Here is a 26,744-nt window from a genome sequence, read left to right as displayed (position 1 = left end):
GTTCATGGCCGTCTGTGGAGGCTCCTGTTCCCATTAATGTACCCTTTCATGTTGTGCTCGATTTTATTTCTGTGTGGTATGGAAGGCCCAACAGGTAAATGAGTCCATCCTTTGTTCTGTCATGATCCCTAGAAGGTATCTGACCCGAACGGGTTTGTTTTCTGTCCAAGCAAGATTAAGTGATATTAATACAAGCTATGATTTTTTTTTTTAGTAGGCATGGGCCCATTATCTGGTTTCCTAACAACCCAAATGTTATGTTCTATTGTTTAAAGTCCAGAGCTTTTTCCTGGCTGTATGGCACGTGGTCTAATGCAGGACTACCCCTACGCCCAAATGTTGTTGCCCACTGCTGGCTGAAAGGCGACAACTACACTTGTCCATACGTAGAATTGAATAAGAATTCAGATTTTCGGAAAGCTGAAGTGTCAACCGTCAGGTTTTCCTAAGGTAAGATTGTTTTAAAACGGCAGTTGACGAGATACACAGATGTCTGTTGAGCAGCCCACTGCAGGCTTTATCTAAATATATAAATAATTAACCCGTTAAAATCAAGTGTCATTGTATCAAAAGCTAAATGACAACATTTTGTACCAAATGGTAAATTAGTGTTTTCACCAGGACTCTGACACCGTAACGTTAAATATTGGGGGGTGGATTCGGGGCACTGATTTGTTGTTTTGTTGCTTCAGTATTTATCCAACCGTGTAGTGGAGCGTTCCCTGGTGCTGCTCATAGGAGGAGCTCAGACCAACAGAACCTCATCATTAGGCTGTACACATGCTACATACATATCAAATAAAGATTAGCTTTTATACAATATTTATAGATTATATTCATTTCTAGCCAAGAAAAGCATCTGTAGTTTATTCCGATTCTTAATTTGCATTAAACACAATGCGCTGCTTATGCTGAGGTTTGTCTTTCAGTGTTGCTAAGTACCGAAATAACACAGATTAGAGATATAACCGACAAAACGCACAACATCAAGCAGGAGCAGCTTGGGTTAATAATCTAAAACAGGTGACGCTTACTTCAGACATTGTGTCTGGGAGCTAATATTTCAATCATTCAGCAACATGTTAAACTTCTTACTTTGCTCCTACTGATTTCTGACCCTGGTTCAGACTTATGCGGATGTATCACAGACTTTTACCATTAGTTCAATTCAATTCAATTCAATTTTATTTATATAGCGCCAAATCATGAAACATGTCATCTCAAGGCACTTTACAAAGTAGTGGTAGTAGTTAACCATTCATCTGCAGTAGATAACTTTCTTGGCTTCTTAAATTTAAATCCAGACTAGCTGCTACCAGAGTCTGACGCTAACGGCTAGTATAGGACAGGCTGAGACAAAATCAGACGTCTTCTGAACCAAAGTCCGGTTGCCTCCAATTTAAGCCTGTTTGCTGTTGCGATGACCCGGATAACTGAGGTATATATTGTTTTGTGCCATGGAACATCTCTTAGACAGTTGAGCTTCAACAGGGAGGGGCCTCTGTTGGCAGGCCTTCTTGTCTCCGTTCACATCCCTGAGCCTCTTTTACTGAAATGTTCCTGTTTATTTGTGCCTGGGGAAAAAAAAAGAAACAAAAACATTTTCCTGTTGCAGTCTCCTGACTGTCACATCTGAGCCGCAGCCTGGGTCGACCACGCTGCGGCTCAGACCTTATATGGACCGTGAGTCTGCAGAAACCGGACAGTTCCTGTCCAGGCTACTTCCTGGTTGGATGCCACTGTCAGGCAGGGACAGACGGAGGTAAACAGTTTGGAAATCTGAACTGCTCACATGCATCAAGCCAAACTTAGATTCTCTAGAAACTCCCCTTTAACATGAAGGAAAAACTTCCAACAGAACCAGGCTCAGAGAGAACGGCCATCTGCCTCAACCGACTGAAGGTTTGAGAAGACAGAGCAGAGACCCAAAAAAGATACAAAGACGCACACACTGAGCCAGGTATCCTTTCTATGTTATATGGTCATAGATGTTCTGCGCCCTTGGATGGTGTCACAGCTAACAGAATGCCAGACAAGGTATAATTACTATGAAGAGAAAAAAGACAAGAGAAGAAAAACTTAAAAATGTAAATAAAAACAAACAATGCAAACTGGAGAACAGTAGGAGAACTCAGCAGAGTGAGAAAAATACATCTTGATGTCTCCAACAGCCCTAGCTCCCTCCCATTCTAGTTTTAGAGACTCTAGGAACCACCAGTAGACCTGCACACTAGAGAAAAGTGCTCTGTTAGGAAAATACGGGGTGATCAGATCTCCTGTGGTGTCTCTCGCACGATAAGTTAAGTGGGGCACAAAAACACCTATTAACAGCTACTATTTTTTTGTGATGCATACAACCTTACTTTGATCATCTTTAAACAGATAACTTACTGACTAGTGTGTTGGTTTATTGGCCATTATTATAGCCATTTTATACAAGCTAAATGTTATTACATTTTTATACATAAAATTACAAAATAAAGACTCCCTCATTTATTGAACAGAAAAGATTCACATCAATTCTTTAATGGGCCAGAAAGGAAAACCAACACTAGATTGTCGCACACTATCCGGCAGAACGTAAACATAACGTGTGCAATTCCAGTATTTTGATTGGATTTCATTGGTGGGCTGGCCCCAATATCAAGGTGCTTCAAGAGGATTTAGCCTACTGAGCTTGTCAGTATTCTGGCAGAGTTAGTTATATAGACACAAATGTTTAGAACAGAATTTTATTGGTATGGGAATTAGTCTTTTTTTACAATATTACTCTATAAAGAACGGTCATATCCCGCTGATTATTGTGAACATAGAGCTCCACAGCGGTATCTGGTGGGGCCAGACCCCAAATGCAGAGATGCCACAGCAGATCTCTGATATATGATGGAGCTTGATTATTAAGGGCTTTATATCTGAGAAGGAGAATTTTAAATTCTATTCTTGATTTAACAGGAAGCCAATGAAGGGAAGCTAAAATTGGAGAAATATGATCCCTCTTGTTGATTTTCATCAGAACTCTTGCTGCAGCATTTTGTGGATTTCCTGATAGTAAAGAATTACAATAGTCCAGCCTTGAAGTAACAAATGCATGGACCAGTTTTTCAGCATCACTCCTGGACATAATGTTTCTAATTTTGGCGATATTCCAGAGGTGAAAAAAGGAAACTCTAGAAAACTGTTTAATATGGGATTTAAATGACAAGTCTTGGTCAAAAATAACACCAAGATTTTCAACTTTATTACCAGAGGCCAAGTTAATGCCATCCAGATTAAGTGATTGATTAAAAAGTTTATTTTTTGAGGACTCTGGCCCAAAGATTACAACTTCTGTCTTGTCAGAATTTAAATGCAGGAAATTTAAAGTCATCCAGCTTTTGATGTCATCAAGACATGACTGCAGTCGAAGTAACTGATTGGACTCATCAGGATTTATGGATAAATATAGCTGAGTGTCATCAGCATAACAGTGGAAATTAATCCCATGCTGTCTGATAATTTTGCCAATCGGAAGCATATATATAGTAAATAGAATTGGTCCAAGGACTGAACCCTGTGGTACTCCACAAGTGACCCTAGAGTTTGAAGAAGATTTATTATTAACATGAACAAACTGGAATCTGTCTGATAGATAAGATTTAAACCAGCCTAATGCTTTTCCACTTAATCCCTACAGTATGTTCAAGTCTTTGTAGGAGAATATTGTGATCAACTGTATCGAATGCAGCACTGAGATCTAACAGGACAAGAACTGACAGGTCTGAGGCCATGTCTGAAAACAACATAAATCAGTTTAAAATCTAAAAATGGTGTTGGTTAGAGATTCAGGCTTAGGCTTAGTGACCAGCGAGGGCAGCTGCTGAGATTTCAGACGACCATGGAGGGTTTTTAGCACCAGTGGACTCAATAGGCATAAGTAAGCCTACACTGGTGGGACGCCGCTGACCTCCCCACTCTGCTTCAGCGCTGGCATTGTCACAGATGCTCAGGCCTCTCTGGTTTCAAAGGAGCCGGCCGCCCTCAACTGGACCGTTAGAGTAGTTTCTATGAAGCCCTTTTTAATCCCCACCACCACCTCTGCTCTGACAGCTGTGAAGGAGCGCTGCTGCCCCCTGCTGTGCTGCTGCTCTCCACCTTTGGCCTCCTGTCTCTGTTAGCTTGACCTCGGCTCCTCCTGGAGTTTGCTGAGATTCATCAGTAGAGCAGATATTTGGTGTCTCCTGTCATTACACTGAAATGATGGAGCGTGGTAAACACTTCTATAAAGATTAATGCCTTTCTAAATAAAACTGTCCTCTTATGTTCTGCCAAAGTTTGAGAGTCTGCACACTTTTACAACATTAGGATGTATATGTGTCAAAAAGAGCTTAAGTGGTCCTCGTCTTTGCTTCCATAAAAATAAGCTGACATTATAGAAACAAAGACTCAAAGAAAATGGCTAACATTTCTGTAATTATTTCATGTTGCTTTTTCCATAATATTTATTCTAGAAGTAATCATACTCTTTAATCTTTTCCACATTTTTACAACAAAGTTTAAAGTATTTTACAGGGTGCTCACAGATCATCACAAAGTAGTGCAGAATTATAAAGTGATCACCTAAAATTCCAATAAAAACTCTTGCGTTTCTGATATTAATGTAGGAAAAAGTTGAGTGTGTGAATAATTTTGCGAGCCACCCAATACCTCCCTCTTAGATGCTTCTCCGTTTGATTAATAGCTTCTTTTTTACAGCCTTCCAGGCAACCAGAAACCTGTAAGGGCCTCATGTAGAGACAAACCTTCCACATCTCCTTCACCTTTCACAGCAGCAGCAGCAGCAGCAGCAGCAGCCTGAGGGACGGTGCTCATTTGTGGCCAGCGTCTGCAAACCCAGGTGCTTGTCCTGCTGATGTAGCGTGCAGGCAGCTGAGACACGCCTCGTGGCTTTAACCAAAACCGAGTCAGTGGTTCCTGTCCAGATGGACCGTGTGATGGCTAGGTGGGGGGTGTCCTGCAGAGAGCGAATAATCCCAAAGCTGTTTGGTCGTTGAATCCGTCTGAAAGCCCACTAAGCGGTGGCAGGAAAGCTAAACCAAGAGATGAGCAAAACATTCCACTATGTCGTATACTGTACAGCAAGCCCGTTACCTGTCCTCCGCCCTCACCCTGCACCCCCGTCTGTCTGTCACTAACCAATCATACAATGCTCCAGTAACACCATGGACCTGGTAACACATCAACTCACCTTTATGTACAAGCTGTTCTTCAGTAAGTAACCTTTAAGAAAATGGTTGAAAGGAAAAAAAAAAAAAAGTGCCGTACAAATAGAAGCCTAATATTTTTGTTCTTGTTTTGTGTGACTGTACTGTACACCTGTATAATGTATATTTTAATATTTATATGCAGCTGTTGTATTAAAGTATATTTTTAAAATAAAACGTGGAGCTGGGTTCTTTTCTCAGAAGGATTTTAGGTTCTCTGTTGCCGTACGCCGTAATCATTCAAGGTAACTTAAATACATAATTATATCAATCTGTATGTAATTAATCTAGATAATCAGTGATTTTGACTTCAGTGACTTAAATAAGTTACGGCAGCTTTTTACTGATATTCTAGTTATTGAGATACATTCAACAATCCCCATTACCCCCTTTTTTATCAAAAGGCAACATTTGGTTCAGTTCTTTGTAGCAGTTTAATTGTGTGAGAGAGAGAGTGGTGAAGTTAGGCTGCTTCATATGCTGGGAATCAGGTGAGCCTCACCTGGAGAGCCAGAGCCAAGCTGAGCACCACCTGCAGGTGTGAGGGCGCTACTGCAGCCACTAGGTTTTTATTACTACAACTGGTACAAATATTTAATAACTGATGTTCAGTTATATTTTAATTTGGGACAAAACTTGATCGAAATTGCTTATTTTCCTGGGAAAGAATAAAAGATATCTATAGTGTGTCATGATGGAGCTGAATAATCCAGGTAGAAAAACTTAAAAATTTAGAAGGTCTTCTGGATGTTTTGTCTCTTCTCCAAGAGACTTCTTCAGTCTGAGCAGTTCAAGGTAAACTCAGCCTTATAACCAGTAGCTACCTTCACATAGTGGATCACTTTTTTAAATTATCATAAGTAGTATGTGTTTTCAGAGCAAGTAGGGGAAGGAATAATTGAATCAATCATTGCTGAGGAAAAAATACCAAATTATGAGGCAAAATAACGTAATTAATACTCTGTTGAACGTCCTCTGACTTTTCTGTCAAGCTTGACTCTTTGGGGAGCGGACTTCACTAACGAACGGAAATATTCTTTATCAAGCAGGTTCCAGTGTTCTCACATGACATTTGACAGATGAGCTCTGCAGAACAAAGCATGTTGAGTTAATCTGGACGGGAATAATCTGAGCGCTCATCAACTAACGCCTATTAAGCACAGTTCTTGAAAAGCTGAGCTGAATTTTAATAGTCACACCCAGGCATGGTAATACTTGGCCTAAAGAGTCAAGAAATGACTTCATTAGAACCCGTCTGACATCAAGTCGCAGATAACGTGTCAAAAAGCAACACATAACACCCTTGTCTAAAAAAACACCCAAGAACCGATGAGAAACAAAGTCCTGATGCGCGTCAGCCTGGAATGTGCTGAGGCTTTAGGAGGCCAGAGCTCTGCTCCACATGCAGCAGTGATGAACCTCTTCAGGAGATGCAGGCCTACCACAGGTAATCCAAGAGATTCTGACTATTTTGGCCAAGGAGATGCAGCTGGAACACCCGTCTGGCGCTTTCTTTGCTTTGTATTTTCTGCTTCCTGCCTGGAGTTTTTCTGAGCTGAAGCTTTGATGTCCTCACTCTACCTGAATACTTCCCTTTACCACCTGTTAAAGGCCATTTTGACGGAAGCTTCTCATCACTTTGAATGACGTGACCAAAACATTCACTGTCTTGTTGCAGCTGCAGAGTTTAGTTTATGTTTGAGCCCAGTGTTTTACTTTGCTGGGAGCTGGGCGGTGTTTCTGATGGTGCTGGGAGGAGCCCCATACAGATAAGGAGCAACTCTTCCCCAGGTTGAAGGTCAAGTTTTTGAATTATTATTTTCCTACGAGTTACAGCAGGTCTCATTAGAGCCAACCTGAGGTTTCCAATGAGAAACTGCTGTGACATCTGGTATATAAGGGAGTTTCTCCATGTTGTCTAGTCCAGGGGTTAAAGCAAAAATAATCAATGTGACTGAACATTTTTTCTAGTCAGCGCATATATTCCCAGGGTCATGCCACATTATTTTGGCAAAAGTCCTGAATCGATTTGATTTCCATTCATACAGCTCTGTATCTATTCATTTCCATTAAGTTTGATTTGATTGAATTCAATCTGCTCTACAATAATGAAAGTGGCTCCACTGTGTTACAAAATACACATGTATTTTATTTTTCACATTAAACACAAAGTGCAGACTTGTAAACGGGACAGCTTAAACTTGGGGTATAAACAAAACTGTCTCAAAAGTGCAAATTTGTTAAAAGCAAAGTATTGGAAGTGAAACTGAACTTTGACTACAACATTCCATCACTGCAATTTGCATAAAAGTATTTTCTCTTTTAAGGGCCAAAAAATACTGGCAACTAAACACAAAGTAAATTAAACTGCCAAGTTAAATTATTGTCTTTCTCTTCACTTCTGACTAATTGTGAGCTTCTTGTGAAGGACAATGAGTTCATTGGCATGATCTGTGCTTAGGCAGCTCTTTTTTTGCAGTGACGATGTCACCAGCTGTTGAAAATACCCTCTCAGATGCAGTGCTGCTCCCTGGGACACAGAAATAATGCTTTGTAAGGCGAGCCAACAGTCAATACTCCCTTTCATCTGACCTCCACCAGATCAAAGGATTCTCATTCAGCCCAGCAGGATTTTCAGCCTTGTATCTTCAGACTTCATCTTCAGCCCTTATTGCTGGAGTTTTCAGTCCCTGATCCTTTACTGTTGGTCAGTAGACGTGAAACTCCAAGCTGCTGGATTTCTTGGGCTTCCTGGGCAAAGTATCCTCAGCTCCTTTATCGACATCATTGCCATCATTATCTTGCTGTTGAATAGGACAGGAAAAAAATAAGATTAAACATAATTTAACACTTAAATTAAGCAATATTCTTTCTAATCCAATCTTTTAATCTTCAGTGAAATCATTCTTATTAAATAAAAATAATTTTTTCCTTTTTTTTTTTTGTGTCCTGTCTGGCAATGTGGCCGTAAGAATTGTTGTCTCAAAAAGAACCCAACAGATTTTACTTTCAAAAACCAAGTGGAGCAGTACAGCGTTCGCCGTAGTGCTCCACTTGGTTGGTAAATAGTTTTATTATAATTCATGCAGGGAGTATTACATATTATATGGACACTACAATGGTAAAGTAGAAAAGGAAAAGAAAAACAAGAAAAGGGAGAAAAGGAGAAAGAAAGAGGAGATAAAAGGGAGAGAATGATAAAAACATCTTCATTGTGCTTCATCACCTGCAAAGAGAGATATAAAAAGAACAGCACAACCAACGGATAAGGTGTTACACCTTGATACTATCGCTGAAGTATATTTAGTATTATTTAATCCGACATGTATAATGTGGAAGCTGAAGATAAAAATAAGGGTTTACTGTATGGAAGTGAATCTCTAAGTACCTGGAACCCAGCACCTGTAGCAGTTTGTGAGAGTGCAAGTTGTGCATGTAAAGTTTATCCAAAAGAAAAATGCTCAATAGCAGTTGTGCCCAAAGGGACCCCCAAAGTAAAGGTGCCCAAGAGGGGCCAACACAGGAAATCTGCCCCCCACCCAAAAGAAGAGGAGAGACGGCCCCGAGGAAATCCCCCAGCCGCCGCAATGCCGAAGCCCCCAGGAGTCGCGGGGGCGAGCCGGTGGGCTCCGCCGGCAGCCAGCTACGCTGCAGTGGAACCGGACTGAAGCACCAGGGACCCTAGGCCCCAGGGTCTAGCTGCCGCCAGGAATGAGCCGGTACCCGCCCGGGCATCCACCCCCAAACACCAAGCACCCCCAATGCACCAGTGGGCCAAGGCCCCAGCCAGCAGAGGGGGGGCAGGACGGGGGGGATGGGCTCCACACTTAGGGTTAGGGGACACTTGGGATGTTCTTGGGAGAGGGAGCAGTTCAGACCCGAACCTGACAAGTAAACAAAAAAAACAAAAAACACACATACACAGTCTCATTCACACCTTCCCACCCTAGTGCCCCCACTCACAATGCACAGGCTCTTCAAAATGTATGTGTGTCAGTCAAGTATTGACATTTATCTGAAAAAATGTTCTGCTATCATAGTTCACATTATAGTTTCTGATGACAGAAGTTGTAAATTACAATGCAATATTTTTAAAACTGGTCCATACACTCGAGGGTACGGTTCTGAATAAGCTGGTGAAGATTCTCAGTCATCCAGGTCATGGTCATTCCAAAAAAAGGGAAAAAACAAAGCAACTGGACTTGTTTTCTGTAGTTGAAGACGTTTCGCTTCCTCTCCAGGAAGCTTTCTTAATTGGTACTCCACATTACTCCAGACTTTTTTAATTGAGAAAGCTTCCTAGAGAGGAAGCGAAACGTCTTCATGCTTTGTTTTTTTCCCTTTTTTTGGAATGGTTCTGAATAAGAGGCAATTAAGATCACACATTTTCCCCATGCTGTCAATACTCTGCGCCCTACTCAAAATCTAGCAAAATATGCCCAGCCTGCTTCCCATCAAGCTTGTTTGAGTTTTATTTAATTTTAGATTACACTTAGGTGATTAAATACATCAACTGAAATGAGAAGGAGGTTAGCAGACAGAGCATGTGCTCATCGCGGGCTGTGTGCGGGAGAACAGCAACACCATGCAGCAGGCAGAGCGGAAGATGGTCATGGTTTGCACTAATAGCATTTAAATGTTATTTATGCTCTCAATACGTGCAGCAAAAAAAATCACATGCACGTTTGTATACGTTTTTAGAGTTTAGTTTCTATAATGTATCTCTTAATTACTTTTTCACAGGCTCAGGGGGGTGCACCGTTCCTGGAGGTACTGCAATACCAGGTCGATGCGTGGAGTGGACGGAGCAAGCCCCTATTCCATCTCCCTGTTCCAAAAATCAATTTAATATATGGTCCCCGGATAGGGGACGTATCAGATATTAAACTGATAAGAACAGATACTACACTTGATCTTAGCCAAAAGGCCGAGAAGCGATACCAGAAATACGATGGAGGAGACCGAGTCATTCTGAACGACTACAGTTTCACTCATGGTTCGGGAATCTTTAACATTTATAAATCCATAAAACAAACAGTGACAACAGAAAATTGGGATTAAATGCTACTCGTGTTGCTCTGCCGCGTAAAATAAAGATAAATGACCCAAATTAATCTACAAATGTCAGTGAAAAGACAAGCCGAGTTGTTTATTTCTGGTCACGTGGTACGCTCTTCTCCAATAGGACGCGTAGAGGCTAAAACAACGTTTAACAAGGTACATTTCATACATATACGTTTAAATGTTAACGCAACTATTATATGTGTGTTTACAATTAGATACATTTGTATTTGATCGGCTTGAATAAAGCTGCAGGGCTGAAATTGATGAAACCTTTGACGATATTGATTCTACATAGTGTCTACAGCGGTCTCTAGTGGCGACTATGTGTTATTGCAGTTACTGCGTGTTCCGCTCCAGAGTGATAAAACAGAGCGGCGCTGTTCTCTAAACGTTGACTTTGGGGCGTTCATTTTCGAGACTTTTTAAGTTTGTTTTAACAGTTTACAAAACAAAGACTATTAAAAAATGCTTCAAACGCTGTGATAATGTAACCGAGGCCTGCACAGCACACCACGACCAGGACCCCTTCCGACATCATGAGTCAAATTTGCATTCTGCCCACATTTCAAGTACATTTGTTTTAAAAAAACAAACAGCAAAAACACAGACAATATGAGAGAAGAAAACGAAACCGTCAAAAATACGGAGCATTAAATTAACTAAGAAACGTCTTTAAATGGCGTTTGTTAAAAATGTTAACCAATCGTGGGTTAGCGGCAAAATAAAGTTGAAATTACTTTTTAACCATGTATTCCAAGTATTTATACTATTCTATTCCAACTACTTATAACGTCAACCTGAAATGATATGACACATAATTGTAAGATAAAAAAAACTCACAAATTTGTCGCGTTATCCTCAAATATGCCGTGTTGTTCGTGAGCAAGCGAGTTCACCTGGCAGGCAGTGCCTTTCGTCTTGCGCATGCTCAGACAACGTGACCTTAAAAACGTTTAGCTAACCGGAATTTTTTTCGACAAGTCAATGACGAATTTTAATTTATTGATATTGCCTAAAGTGTGGTTGTTTTCTTGCCAAGCCATGATAATTTATGGTGTTGTGAATGCAGCGAAAAACAAGCACACGTCTTTGTTTTTTGCTGTTTAGGCCCAAACAATGTCAGATAACACAAAATAATATTGTTTAAACCTGAATCCTAACCGAAAATCCAAATCGTTAAAGAAAGAAACAACAAAAATTGAACAGTAAAAATATAACTAAAACTGGTAAAAATTAATAAATAAAATTAAAAATGTTACTGCAGCTCTGATATGGCTATTTAAAGAGAAAGTGATCCACCAGCTTAAGGTCATCGTTTTTCATATTTACAGCCAAGGTCAGAGGGCAGATAATTCACCAAGGTAATTTAAAAATACCTCCCAAATATACCAGAGAGGGCAGAGCTGACCAAAGATCTGTTTAAGAAAATATTGACGCCATTTAGTTTTAAAGCACCATTCATTATTTCAGTATCTAATTGCTTAAATTCCTCATTCATATTTTTTTTTTACTGCATCTTCTTTTTGATATACTCATGTTTATTTCTCCAGATGAAGATAATGTGTTAATTTCCTTAATGTTTGAAAGTATGGGTAAATAGAGTATGTGGGTATATAATCTTTATAAACGGTGTTATTGAGTAGTGTCCTTCCAAAAAATTTTGGTGTCTCTTTAACCAGTTGTTACTTATTTATTTACATTTATTAATGTTGTTTTCAACATTTAGTTTGACACTGCTGCTTGCAGTTTTTATTACCCCTTCCCCAGGTACCTCCAGTTTGACTGGTATGTTGTAGAGAGGGGAAGAGGAGTTTTATTTTAGCAGCGATGCTCTGATGCAGTCCAGGTCAGACCCTTCACACAAACCCCAGGTGAGTGGGATCATCTTTTTCATGGTTGTTTAAGGTCAGCCAGTCAATGTCTTTATTTAACCAAAACCAGAGACTATTTGTAGCTCCCAGGTCCCATCCTGGGTTGGTCAGTGAGCCTATTAGATCAAACCAACCCACTTTTCATCCACATACACAGCAATACATGTATTTATGTGGACATGCCACTTTTCATCCAGATTTTCATTGTTTAGAAGGAAGACAACGTTATCTCTGCTTTAAGATGTTTGAGAGGGGGGGGGCATCCTACACAGGGCAGTCAAAGGTTTTCTGATGTACATGAGCCAAGATGAGGCCTGAGCCCATCCATTTTCTACAGCAAGTGAACATTTTCCTTCTTCCGTTTTCAGAGGATGTGTTCGGTGAACTATGGAAATCTTGGACTTCTGCACAGAAAAGAACCCTAAGCGGTACCTTTTCCTGGGGGCGGATCTCTGCTTATACGATTTGACTAATCCCAGGGACCAAATCCTAGAAAAATGGCACCTTGGTTTGAGGAAGAATACAGCGAACACACCAAGTCACACCACCAGTTTCCATCTCTTTTTATTGGATTGGAAATGTTTTAGTTCACATGGTTTCCTCAATTAAAAACAACTTCCTCCTTGCAGTGAATTAGTCTAAAATTGCACAATGCCCAGGCGTGAAAAAGAATGGTCCTTTGGGAGGAGAAACATCACAGAAGCAGAGAAATCCCAAAATCCTCTTCAGGATGATGTTAGATAGAAAAACCTTTCAAACAGACAGTGGCAGTTTGACAAGAACACTTCAGAATCTGCGTGGTGTACCGAAGAACAGTTTCTGGTTCGAGCGGTCCTTCAACAAACACATTCACTCTGGAACCAGAAATGGCTGAAACAACAGGGTCATCATCTGCATGAATCATTCCCCCAGTTTCTGAGAGAAAACAAACAGGTTCTTTTAAAAGGACAGAAGGAAAGTCCAGTTCTGCCTCTGGGAGATCAAAACGTTTCTTGCAGCGTTTCTAGTCACATGTTTATATCATGGCTTCCCACCTGTCACATAGCACAACACTAGCTTCATTGTACACAACGGAATGCAGTCCATATGAAGACTGGAGAACACTCTTTCCTGAGGGTAAGGCTCATTTTCCCTAAATAAAAAGGTTGAATATGGTCCCTGTGGTGCCACAGACCTGTTCCCCACCCAGCACTTGGAGCATCTGCTTAAAGGGATAGTTTTAACTGAGGTTCTGTTGAAAGGTTAGCATCTGACCGTCATAGGGAACTCTGTTGGGGTCTATAAACCCAGATCAGTTGGTACTGGGGGCTAACGCCAACTACTCTGAGGCGGTGCAAGACCAAAGCAGATTTCACTGCTGGACGAACCTTTAAATAATTTTCACCTTTAGATTGGAAGGTTAGAACAGACGCCTCTGATCCTTGACACAGGAAGTGAAAGTGAGAGGCGGTGCATCACCAGTGATCTTCCTGTGTGAAACACGTACTGAGGGGTCAACATGTAAAGTGTGTTCCACTCTGTTACTGTCTGATAGAAAAGTTGTGTAAAAAGCAATAATATAGCAATGACCATATCAGCAGTAATATGTTTGCTATTTATACCGCTTTAGTTTCCTGTCAGACAGTTACTCTGACAGGAAACTAGAAACTACATGTTCTGTTCTCAGGAAGGTCAGCGGTGACGCACCTACAGCCAGCTCTGATGCAGATGACCATCAGCTTCTGGGTAACGTAAACATGGTGAGGGTTTGAAGTGTTGGAAAATGGTGGAGGGATTTAAAGCTGGTAAAAGTCTGATTTGGTCTTGGTCCAATTGGATCAGCCTCTAGCTTCAGCCTTCAGGACCAATTAATCGGGATTTACACTAAAAGCAGACTCCAAGATAGATATCTACCGTCAATGAGATGTCAGCCAGTTTAGAAAACAACCTCACTTAAAAAAAAAAAAAAAAAAAAAAAAAAATCACAACTACCCCTTTAAATCCAGCCTCCAGGGCTTTGTTCTGTTTCCAGAAACTGGGCAGATCTGGGTTTTGTACTGAAATGCTTCTAGGGTCAGACACTGTTCTGAATGAAATAGACAAGGAAGGGGGGGGGGGGGGGCTTGGAAGGACAACAGCGGCATTCAAGTATCCGAGGTCAGCAGACGTCCTCTAGCTTTTGAGGAAATCCGATTTAGATGTCCAAAGCCTCCTCAGCTTTTCTGTCGCCAGCGTTCTCATCGCTGAGGATTAGAGGGAAAGAAAAGTCGGGTTCCAGATAGACGGCAGCTGCTTCACATTTGGTGTCAGAAGAATGTCCGGATGCAATCGTTGCATTGATGAAATGATGGCTGATGAATACGTTTCTTGGCTAAAACAAAATAAAAAAGGTCCACTCCAGGTTAGAACAGACTTGTAAACGACTAGCTCCGACTCTGTACATGAATAAAAACTTTTGTGACTGAACATGCCAGACCCATCCTCCTCACCATTACAGCAGCTAGTCCTAGTTTTAGCTCACTTTGGTGCTGCTTAAAACAAGCCCAGAGCCAGCCAATAAGAGTCAGTGCTGTCCTTTAGACCATGGTGGACGGAGCTGTTGTAAAGTCACATGTGGTCAGAAGTTTACATCCACTCATTACTCACATGCACGTTTATTTTGGACTTTATGATTTGAGCTGCTCTTTTTTCTTGACATGGAATGACGATACAACTTCAGCAGGTTTTAAAAGCAACAATTGCAACACGTTTGAAACAGTGAAAATGTTTTGTTCCAAACAGTCACAAGTCCTGCGTTAGTTCAGACAACCCAAAAAAATGACTTAAATGCCTGATTAACAGCTTAAGGTCAATGCCTTTCACCCTGATGAGTGGATGTAAACTTGTGAGCAGAAATGTTTTGACTTTGATGCACTTGTACACAGTGATTCTGTCCATCCAGGGTGACCGAGGAGAAAGTGGACCTGTCCAACATTTGCTGCACAAACATTAGAATATACAGATAGGTTTGGTCTCTGGGCTCATTAGGCTTTGGATCCTCTCAGATCAAGACTCTCCGACCACTCCTGCGGTGCACTTCCCGTCATGTTTCCTGGACTCTCACATTCTGCAGCTGTAAGAGCTGAAAACACTGGAGTTCAACACGCTGGAGGACGTCCAGTCGGCCCGGCGCGGCGCGGCTCTCAGGGCAGCAACGCCTCTCCCTCTTCGACCCAGAGGAGATCCAGCACCTCCACCTGCCGCAGCTCCCGCTGGTGGATTCTCCGCAGGCGCAGGATGTAGAGCAGGATGGCCAGGACCACCACCAAGAGGCAGAGCGAGAACAGGTGGTGGTTGTAGACAAAGGAGGGCCGCAGCCAGCCGGGGTGGCCCTGCCGCAGCGTCTCCTGCTGCAGATCCCTGGAGAAACGCCACAAGCAGATGTAGAGAGCCGCACATCAAGCACAGATACAGCCACTTAATAACTCATTAATAAAGACCGCAGCAGCTAGGGTTCTTTATATTCTCAAAAAATGAGGTAGTTAAAAAAAGTGTTTTATTGGACTGGACTAAGGTAAACAACCATGTTCTCATAGATAATAACAGTGGGATTCAGTTTCTGGTGATTGGTTTTACTTATCAGGTCATCACTGCTCTCCATATCAATAAATAAATCACACGTTCCTATTTCTAGGCTGGATTTTCTCCAAGCTGCCCCAGTCAGAGCAGCTTGCTGACAGAAGCAGAGCTACCTGAGAGGAAGGAAGCGGGTTTTGAACAGGATGGCTCCCAGGGTCCACTGGACCTCCTTGTCGTAAACCAGCTGGGCCGTTTTCAGGCTCGGGTAGTCGGAGGGAAAACGGAAGCCAGAGTGCAGGACTTCAAACATCCACGCTGACTTGAAGCACTGATACCTGAGGAGAAACACAGCAGAACAACAGTTCTGTAGTCTGGATTTGTTGTTGAATATGAGTGTGTACATATGCTGGGGTTTCTGAGATGAACCGCTCCCAGACCATTCCAGGTAGGGTGGCTTAAAAAGTACTCCACTTTCTTATAAAACTAAAAACAGTCTGATAGAGGATGAAAGAAGATCTAAACTAGTTTAAAGTCAGTCACTGAAGTGAATCATGCAAACATTTTGAGTCTGTGTGTCCAAACTGATGGTAAGGTTCCTTTGAAAGCAGAAATCAACCCTTAACTGAACAGCGCCTCCTTGTGGGGAATTAGCAACATTAAGAGAACCTTTTAATCACAGTAAAGGATTGAGTCAGTCAAAGGTGTGGGACAGTGGTGTGGCCGGTTAAGAAGCAGACGTGGTTGTTTATCAGTTTTAGCTGCTTCTATGGCAACAGTTAACAGCAGCATCACTAGAGAGGATGAGACATCTTCCAGAACAGGAAGCGGTTCCCCCAACTCATTTTCACACGCCATTTCTACAACTAGTTTTTCCTTTGGAATGGATCAGTGACCCATGATTGATTGGCCTTTTCCATAAAGTCCCAGACTCAGCAGGTCCCACCTGGACAGGTGAGCTTACCTGAGCCTGCTAATGTCAGCCTGCTGAGAGAACAGCTGATTGTCCAGACGCTGTTTCAGGGTCGACCACTTTGTGCTGCAGTAGTCCTGGTAAAAAAAAGAAAATTAGGTAAATGGTCTAATTTTCTACATATTTATGTTGATAAGAGCTGTGGTGTGTTTTAGGACCTTTGCAGCTTGAGTGTATTTATTACTGTTGTACTGTCCTCCTATCCTCAGAACGTCCTCCATGCAGTAGTAGAACTCGGAGAAACCGTAGAACTCGCTGTTGCTGAAGTTGATTGGAGCCTGCAGGACAAAGTGTTGAAGGTTAGCGGCGTATTTCTGCTCTGGGAACAGTCCAGCCCAGACTGATCAGTGAGGAGGGAGCGTTAAAGCACATCATCACTACACAGAACAAATGCAGATACAAATGAAGGAACAGCTTCCTAAACATTTCTCATGTTCCATTTTTTTTCCAGAATTCATTTTCCAGCATCCTCAGAACCTTTTTGGTCCAAAGGGAAAACAAACAAACAAAAAAAAAAAACAACCCTACATAACTTTTCTATGTAGGTATGAGAGTATTTTCAGACAGATGGATCTTCAGTGGTACAGAACAAAATCTAGAAAATATATTAGGCATTATATTATATTTTTGTAGTTTCCAGGAAAATGGTTAAATCCACCTTCATATTTTCCAGACTGTGTATGAATCCTGTATGAACAGCCCAAACACACCAGCTAAGTGCTGGGTGAGCTGGAATCAGCCATGGCAACACGACACCAATAGAAAGGGTAGTACCTGGTAAATGCCTTGTGGAGACATGGTGCCATTGTGGAGGCCCAGGAAGGGCCGTACTGCCTCCTGACACCGGCTCCAGTCACCCTGACCCCTCAGGTACAAGGTGCGGTTGCCCCGGGTGACCGTGTCAGACATGCCGACTGGAAGACAGGGGTCCAGGTAGGGCTTCTCCTCGCTCAGACCCGTCTCTGTGGTCAGAAACCTGGACAGCAACATGAAAACATTACCTGTCCTGTTCCCTGAACTAAACATAGAACACATGGGAACATATTCAACAATATGTTCCATCTTTTTGCTTCCAGAGGAAGATGCTTCCTCAGGCAAAGACCCCAGGCCTGTTCTACGGAGGAGGATGAGTGGCTTAGTGAGGAAGTTTCTGGGTCTAGATGGGTTTTCAGCTTTTTAAAGCGAGCTTACATCCTAAAATGATCTGATTCTTCTAAGTTATTCAAATCGTAACTAAAGGTATAGAAGGCTAATGCTTTTAGAAGTGCACACAGCTCTCAGTTCCTCACAGTAATTCCCTGGTTTCTGTTAAAAGCGGCGACTAAACAAGTCAAACAATCTTAGAATAATGCTACAGAAAGAAGCCATCCATTGATTTTATCCATAAGGAAAAACCCTTTATAGGGACATCAGAAACATAAAACATTAAAAACAAAAGCTTCTAGACACAAAGAGGCACCTGTGTGTCTGTCCCACCTACCTGTTTTTGGCCAGTGTGCTGTTGACCAGCTGGTCCTCGTAGCGCTGCCTGGCCATGTTTCCTCCGAAGCCCAGGAAGGTGGTGACATATACTCGGTAAACATGCTGTGTCTGCTCGACGTCGCAGCCAAGGTTAAACTCTGCAAGAACGCTCTTTCCTGCCTCCTCCTGGAAAAACACAGCAGGTGTGTGACTGCAGCCTAGAGCACCGGTACACCTGGATCGAACACACACAACACTAACAGCAGAGCGCTCAGCTCCTGCTCCTCCTCACCTCTTGTGGCGAGCTGAAGCTGATGGCACTGGGCACCTCATAGGCTATCTGAAGGGAGGCTCCGCCCATATCCATGATGCCCACCGTGCGGCGCCTGCTGATTGGCGGCTGGTGTTCCGACCCCGTCGTCACCTCAACTGTGGCATCCTCTGAATAAAAAAAACAAACAAAAACAAAGCAGACTTTTAGAATGTAACAAAATGCTCAGAAAATCAAACAGATCCATCTCATTTCATCAGTAGTTTCTACTCACCCTCATCAGGATGATCGAAGCGTCCGAGGACAAAATTAATGCCAATCCATGCATACACTCCTAATAGTGGCGAGGCAACAGGAACAAGTCATCACAACCATGAGGAAGAAAAATAAAACCCGGTTAGGGAGCAGCCAGACAGAAATGCCCGTTCACAGAGTAACGTTTACTGATTCCCAATCTGCTAAGGTGTTAACAAGCATGGGACCGTACCTTCCTGTTTCCCAGAGATGACCTCAGCGTGTGAACGGGAAAACAGGAAATCAAACTCCAGAGGAACGTCCGTCACCAGGTCCTCCAAGATGGCTGCCTGCTGGCTACACGTGGAGAGGCACAACATTAGACTGAACCCCACTAATCAGTTTGGGCTCAAACACTGTTAAAACGTTTTGATATTGTTAAAAGGTTAGGTAAGCTAATTTCTCAATCTCCAAACTGAGCTCCACAGTGTCAGCTCACAGGACGAGACGTCTCATGATGCTGCGTTACCAGGACAGGAGAAGAGCTCAAGATTTTTGGGGAAAACTAGCAAACTTTCCTAGATGCCAATATGGTAAAATTTTCTGCTGTTTTTTTTTAAAACTTTCTGCTCAGCGTAGAATTATGCAGGTGTGGTTTGATCAGACCAAGTTATGAAGGTGTTTAACAACATCATGTAGATTAAAAAAAACAAATGAAACTCTTTGGTTTAGCACCAAAGAGGAGCTATGATTGATTCAGAAGCTACTCACCTCAAGAACCGCCATCTTTTTTTGCTCTATAAAATATTATTCTCTAACATGGAGTGTAAAGCTGAAACTCCAGGCCTTTATAAGAGCTTAGACCCTCTCCCCTAATCTAGACCCCACTCTGAGTCCCCATTCCTATTCATGCAGGACTTTCCTTCAGGTTCAGGTGTGAGGAGATGAAAACGTGTCCAAGCTCTTCTCTGGTGCACAGCGGCACGTAGGACAGTTCAGATTAGAGCAATGAACAGCTTAGAAATCTAGTTTCTAGTGTTCAGCTCAGGGGTTTCAGAGCAAATAACTGACATTTCAAAGCCAGGAATGGACAGAGGTGTGGGCCCTGAGAACACCTGCAGCTGGATACCACCTACTGCATCACCTACAAAGACAGCTGCACAACGCTGACTTCACTTTGATGTGTTTTCATACTGTAGGTATGATCAAAATGGACCCCATAGCCTTTGTAAAACACGAGGTTCGCATCCCTAGCTGTGGCTGGACCCTCCCACGCTGATGTCTACCTCTCAGGCAGCAGCCGCATGCCAGCAGTACAGAGGATGTAGAGCGGCGTCTCTTTATGTTTGCTTGTTGGCACGTGAGCAGCAGCGAAGCTGAGGAGAGGCTCCAGGTAGTCGCTGGCCTGTGTTGGTGTGTTTGCCAGAGTGGAAATGCCTGAGAGAAAAAAAACAGTGTTAAAAATGTTTACAACTGTATAGGCACAAAACATCTAAAGAGTAACTCTGTTCACCATCTTGTGGCTAAATGCTGCAGAAAGAAAACATTTGTAATACATCCATCCTGTGAGCTATGACCAGAAAGTTCTGCAGTGAATTTAGAACATCACATGGATCATGGATTTAGTTTAGATGTGGGGCATTTTGTCCTCTGGTAAACTTTTTATTTTCCAACACTTCCTCTTCATGCAAACCATCAGAGTAAATGACATCATGGCTTGGTGATGCATGCTGTTGGGATTTGTGGCTCTAACATCCATGGTCTAGAACCGCTTATCCTTGCAGGGTCACGGGAAGCTGTTGCTCCTCTGCATCGGTCAAAAGGCAAGGCAGACGCTGGGCAGGCCGGCAGTCCATCGCATCACATTAGAGCCGCACAGGACAGACAAACATGGACGTACCAATGACCTAACAGTCGTGTTTTTTGGCTGTGGGAGAAAGTCGGAGTACCTGGAGAGAACCCACGCATGCACAGGGAGAACATGCAAACTCCATGCAGAAAGGCTGCCATTTCAACCCCAGGTTCTCTTGCTTGCAGCAACAAGTAACAATAAGAACGATGAAAGTAATATGAGATGACGCGCTTTTTCAAGATTAGACTGAACATGTCTTTAGTTCATGCCGTTTGTTATCTAACAGGACACATGCCATTTCTAGTTTAATACAATTTGAAAAGTGTAACTTTTGTACATAATTCTTTAATCTCTGAATCCCTGATGTGGTGACAGCAACAGCGCTATATATATTTAAGTTATTTTTCTTTCTCATCTGTACTTGCTGTAAACTTGCAGCTCTGCTAACCGCGGTGAATGCAAAGCAACCAGGCAGGATCTTTCACCTGGTCCTGTTTAGTTTTTATTCAGATGATGACCAAACTCTGCAGCTTTTCCAGAATATGACGTCCAGGTAGCTGATGTGTAATGCAGCCTTTGGCTGCAACTACTGCGGCTAAAATAACTTGATCTAATCCCTCGTCTGGCACTGAAACTCTGGGACAGAGGCAGATAATCCCCATGATAAGCATGCGAGCAATGCTCCAACTTCATTCTAATGTGGCGTGCGTGCAAATCAGCACTTTACCAATACCGACCACAGGGACTGACGGTAAATGTTTTGGTTTAGTTCTAAGTGCTACTGGCTGCATGGAACCAGAAAAATAACCATAATCTAGACAAAAACATGCTTTTACACCACTGCAGGATATATTGGTTTCAGTCTCATAGTTTGATTATGTAGATTTAAGTAATTTAACTGGAAGTTCAAGTATTGTGTTAAGGAATTGTTTGTATTTTGGAAAGGAGTTGTGTTTAGGCTGTAAGTGAGTAGTGCTGAGCTGACTGAGAACACCATAATGAATTCACTACATGATGGATTGTTCTAAAATCTAAAATCCCCACATTGCCAGGCGGGGTGTTTGGGCAGGGCTGCGTCTATGAAATCTTAACATCCTGGACCGGTAGCATTTAGGGTGGGTTCAGGTCCACCACTGAGAAAGGCTGCTCATCTAGCTTGATGAATTCAACTATTTTCCAGGTTACCTGCTCCCTTTCTGACTGTCAGGCTCATAAGGCTCAGTCTTAGCTATAGTGGGCTGCGTTGACTGCCGTCTTGAGTGTCTTCTTTTCATTCTCTACAGTGAGCCTCAAAAACTCAATACTCCGCCCGGAGCTTATTCTTCAAACAATGTCTGTAGTAAATAGATGTCTTGTTTTAAACCATTTTTACGTGCTTCCCCCGCAACGTACTGTTCTGCTGCACGTGTTGCAGGACGCAAACTTTACCCTCAGTGTCAAGTTTCCACACGGCAGAAATGTTTGTTCAGGATTTGCTGCTGTGTACTTGTGCAGCGTGATGGAAAGGGGGGAGAGAGGCGCTGCGCTGCACTGAGGGTCATGTACAGGTGAGTATAATGTACAGGTTATCGGGTTTTGAGACTGGCAACAAAAGGCATTGATCAGCAGACACCAATCACATCCTTTTTCACAGAAAACGGCCAATAATGATCGGAACAGCACTAATTGACAGAGACTAATAAATTTGGCTGTAATTTCCTGATCAGGTAGTGCCCCATTCTGATAATTTGAAAGAAAATTACCAACTTTTTTTGAATAGCTTTTGTTAATAGCTCATCACACTGAACCAAAGAGGGAAACCAGACACTGCATCGACACACTGTAAGTAACCGTATATCAGTGGAATCAGTGCTGTAAATGTAGAAATCCTACTATGGGGCTTGAAACTGCACAGCATTGTGGGATACCGGGCATCGGGAAACAGGCTTCTGTTTGTCTACAACACCTCCACCAGAACACTGTCTTCTTTTTCCATTTTGCTTTAAACCGTTAAAAACATGACGCAAACGTGACGTGTCATCAAGCATCACTCGCGTTGGGAACGACGGGTTGAGACCTTTCAGTTTTCTAATGAGAAATCAAAGCCCAGGAGCTCAGATCCCTGAACCAACAGAGACACTGGATGGACTCTGGATATCAGCCGTGAGACGACCAGACCTCACTTCCAACACCACATCCTGACACGTGTGTTCAGAGCATTTTCAGACTGGTAAGTTTGAATCAAAGCTTGTTGTGCTGCTTAACACGAAGCTTTCAGCAGCCAGCTAACGCTAGCCTAGCCAGCTGAGGGTAGCAAACAAAGTAAAACTAAATGAGGACCTTTGTGTAGACCCCCTGCTTCATACATAAATGAACCCATTATCCCAATGGGGATAATGGGTTCATTTATTTCCATCATAAATGCAGAGTGCATGCCAGGATTAAGACGATTTTAAACTAATTTGTCCGACGGGCACAGACTTGCAGGAGGAGCACCGTGAGGTGAAGGTGTGTTGTTCACGCATCTATGAAATTAGTTTTCTCTTTTAGATGAAAAATCCTGAGATCCTAGACCCACCCAAAGCTGCTTTGTCTATTGGCTGTTAAAGACGTAACATTTGTGAATTCATCGCCGGTATGAAAAGTAACTCCGTTGATGAGATGGAAAAAAAGCTCAGCTTCTGAGTGGGACGCAGCGGCAGGTCATGTAAATCCTTTGTCCAGTTATTATGCTCGTATGGATCAATCTCAGCCATCCTAGCGATTCTTTAGAAGTAGCGAACCTTGGGAACAGGGTCCAGCTCGTCTCGGTACATCCCCCCCTTCTCTTTAGTACGGTCCATTCTTCAAGCACTTTACATCTCGAGCTTTCACAGCACGACATCCAAATCAGCAACGTAAGCAAAAGCCGTTGCCCCGCAAAATGCTGACAGCATCCCACAATGCATTGCAAAAACACAGGCCCTTTCGAGCCCATAGAAACAAGATGAGATTGTTTCTACAGGTTCAAAAAACAAGATTTCACTGATATGAAATAAAGTGATTATTGATCAAAGACCGCCGCAGGATAATCAGACCATGAAGCAACGACGGCTGTCCATGGAGGCCTCAGAGCTTCGTACTGAATGCTCACCAGCTTCGTTTGCAACGTCCATCCCATCAAAGAGTTCATCTCACTAACTGTAACTAACAGTATCTCCTCACCGGGTTTGATCTTTTTGACCACGGGTGTACGGTCACTGTCCCTCATCTGTTTGATGTCCAGCAGCGTGTGAGGGTTCCCGTTGTGCGGGGGCCAGTAGTACACAAAAACCCTGGAGCCACTGCTGCCACAGTCCACCACAATGCCATAATTCAGGGCGGGGTCGAGGACATCAGTGGCTTCCATGGACTCCACGATGGAGAGGTATCTGGAGGAGGAGAGAGAAGCTCATGACACATCACAAATATTTCTACATCAACATGGATGGGCTCTGAACATCCTGGACCAGGTGTGAGAAAAACAGTGTGGGAAACATCTGGACAATCTCAGTGTTTACGGAAAATGGTGAGAAATAAACAGATGCTTCTGCTTTTTATCTCTACTCAAACAAAACAGTTTCTTTCTATGATGATTAACTACAAGGGCCTAAAGCCACAACGTTCGTTTAAAACCACTCAAGCCAAATCCTCCTGCCTGGGTCACAACATCAAAGCAACATGTCGGGCTGATTTTTTAACCCCCCCCCCCAATTCCACATTTTCCACTCACTTGTTGACCTGGGCCCCCGGCTGACGCTGGGGTCCCCACAGCTGCCTCTGGTAGGTTGCCAGCAGGAGAACTGAGGTGATGAAGAGCAGCAGCAGGAAGAGGAGCCTCTGCTTGGTGGCACAGTTCAGAGACAGCAAGGACACGCTGCAGTACCAGGAGGCTGGCAGGCAGGACAACGTGATCCTGCAGAGAAGAAGAAGAGCAAGACGAGCTGAGGAAGACCCGAGGGAAAATAGGCGTACACCTCCAAAAAAACAAAAAAAAACCCACATCAGTCCACTACCTTGCCATGTGTCCCGGTGAGGTAAAGAACAAGATGTCCCAATCGTCACCTCATGGTGGCTGCAGTCAGACCAGGGTCCTGTTGAGAGGAGATCAGGAAGAAAAAGCAGAAGCAAGAGTGAAGCTTCATATCTGCGTTGAGTCGTGCCTCTCTTCTGGCCTCATGACTCAAGATCAACAACACATTACATACCCTACTAACAAAAGTCTTCGTATCATTTTGTCACGTTACAACAGCAAAATTTAATGCAGATGTGACAGATCACAACAAACCAGAGAACCGTGAAGACAGCAGAACACGCGGTTCTGAAATCTTTTTACAAATAATCCGACAATTCTGCTACGTCATTGTATCCAGCGATCCTGAGTCAATAACCACCGTCATGTCTCATCACGCTGCCTTTCCCCTACACACAGCGCGTAAGCCAAGGAAGTCCACTTTGCTCTCATCTGACCAGAGCAACATGACCCTAAACGTGAAACTACATTTTTCCATGACTTCTGCATCTTTAATAATGGCTTTCTTTTTCTCAGTCTGCTATAAAAAAGGCAAGCACGTGACTGATAGACATCCTATAGGCCGTCTCATTCTGGTAAGTTGGCTGAACGGCGCTCAATTCATCGCATTTGCAATATTAGCTCAATTTTGGAAAAACGCAGTTTCCAAATCGCAGCGGTCTGCAATTTTTGGCTATGTAACAATTAATGGATAAGACACGTCCTTTAGGTGTGTGGAAGGGAAGAGAGCTGCAGCAGTGAGATAAACTAATTTTATTATTTGTTTTAGAGTTCATATAATCATACCTTTCTACCAGAAACTTTCAGGAATCTCACAATAGCATTAAGTACTGCACAAAATGTTTAATACGTAGACTTGTTTGTTGCACTTTATGTTCAAAAAGGATTGATGTCCAAATCTTGAATGATAATATTCTGATTAGTAAAAACAGTTAAATTGCTTGTTTTAATTAGTCCTTGTTTACAAACATCTATATCTACAGCTCATTTCTATTCCTTGTGGTTAATTCAGAGGAAAATCAAAATTATAAATTCTGACATAAAGGTTTGAAAATCCTGCAGTTTTCGTTTTGTGTTGATCTGTCACATCAAATCTTAATAAACAAAAACAAAAAAAACACACTAGTAAATGTAAACGAGACCGTTGTGTAACAAAATGTGGAGTTAACGGGCTATGGGTAATTTTTAGAAGCAGCGTGCAGATGGAGCCGATTGGACCCAGGCCAGCGCGTTCTGGACTGTGACCCATTTCCCAGATCAGTTAGTGAGAGATTTTATTAGTTAGAAATTCAAAAATTAAACTGTACATAGTAGATTTTATTCTGTGAATACGATATTCTGACCCCTAGCTCTAACACAGACATCATGTTGGCCTCCTGATATCCCTCCACGGCTTTCGGGTGAAGCTTTGTGCTTCCTACCGGGATTTGGTGGCTGTATTTGCGGAATAAAGAGCAGCTAGTTTGGCGTTAGCTCTGCTTCCTTCCGGCAAAAGGCCTCACGAGGAAGGTAAAAGTGCCTTATCTCCTGCTCGTTTCCGCTACAGCTGCTTCATAAAAGCAGCGATGTCAGTCAAGCCGAATTAGAACAATATAGGCCACAAACAGATCTCGGTTCAATTAACTTGCTCATACTTGTGTCTTTTAACCAGCTGGGTTACATCCCGACTAGCGGTGCGTTTAAAAGCAGCTGTTGAGAACGGTGTCCGTACGCTGCCAGCATCAGTGGCTTGAGTCTGCCTACCTAAGAGAGGCTCTCCTGTCCGGGGCGCTGAACTCCGGCAAGAAAACGTCCCGCATGTTCCACAAAACGACGATAAAAGCATAAACTCGAGCCCTTTCCTTCTGGGGGATGGCTTTTAAAACGAGACGACGAAGAGAGAGGAGGAGGAAATGACCGATTTATGTGCAGAGCTTCCGGCGACTGACAGCCCCGTCTGTGACGTCATCTAATGCGTCGGTCGCCTTCAGGTACTGCAGTAATTCTCAGGACTGTGAAAATAAAGTAAATATTCACTGTAGTTTCGTGTTCTTATTTTTGTATTTTATTTCCTCATATTACCTTACTGTTACATTTATGGTTTGCCTTCTGTTCTCTGCTTTGGGTTTTTCCGTCTGTGATACCTCCCACAGAGGAAGACATCTTCTGTAAGTTTTTTTTTTAACAATTTCAAAATACAACTTCAAACAATATAAATACAAGTAAACATAGCAT

General features: G+C 42.7%; 1 protein-coding gene and 1 non-coding gene across 2 annotated transcripts; both read right to left on the bottom strand.

The window, feature by feature from the left end:
- Positions 1–9,988: 9,988 nt before the first annotated feature.
- On the bottom strand, positions 9,989–10,179 carry LOC118563252. The gene has a single exon (XR_004931136.1). It is a non-coding gene; the product is annotated as a U2 spliceosomal RNA (small nuclear RNA).
- Positions 10,180–12,721: 2,542 nt separating this feature from the next.
- LOC105931226 (ectonucleoside triphosphate diphosphohydrolase 7) lies at positions 12,722–26,459 on the bottom strand. The gene is made up of 14 exons (XM_012869814.3): positions 26,274–26,459; positions 24,514–24,591; positions 24,231–24,413; positions 23,684–23,889; positions 19,935–20,085; positions 18,902–19,005; positions 18,689–18,748; positions 18,436–18,584; positions 18,163–18,329; positions 17,457–17,658; positions 16,841–16,960; positions 16,674–16,759; positions 15,886–16,047; positions 12,722–15,553 (listed from the first exon to the last, which is right to left on the bottom strand). Exons 2-14 carry the CDS (start codon positions 24,519–24,521, stop codon positions 15,337–15,339), a joined length of 1,815 nt encoding a protein of 604 aa, XP_012725268.1. The 5' UTR covers positions 24,522–24,591; positions 26,274–26,459; the 3' UTR covers positions 12,722–15,336.
- Positions 26,460–26,744: the final 285 nt, after the last annotated feature.

The sequence above is a fragment of the Fundulus heteroclitus genome, chromosome 5 (assembly GCF_011125445.2).
Source record: "Fundulus heteroclitus isolate FHET01 chromosome 5, MU-UCD_Fhet_4.1, whole genome shotgun sequence".
Classification (NCBI taxonomy): domain Eukaryota; kingdom Metazoa; phylum Chordata; class Actinopteri; order Cyprinodontiformes; family Fundulidae; genus Fundulus; species Fundulus heteroclitus.
This window is presented reverse-complemented; position numbering and strand designations above follow the sequence as displayed.

Bases quoted from the DNA above. Each gene is read 5' to 3' on its own strand.
- LOC105931226 (XM_012869814.3), bottom strand. The intron at 19,006-19,934 runs GTAGACATCAGC...CTCCACGTGTAG, and splicing joins ATGCGGCTGCTGCCTGAGAG to CCAGCAGGCAGCCATCTTGG. The intron at 17,659-18,162 runs GTAGGTGGGACA...GTTGCTGTCCAG, and splicing joins AGCACACTGGCCAAAAACAG to GTTTCTGACCACAGAGACGG.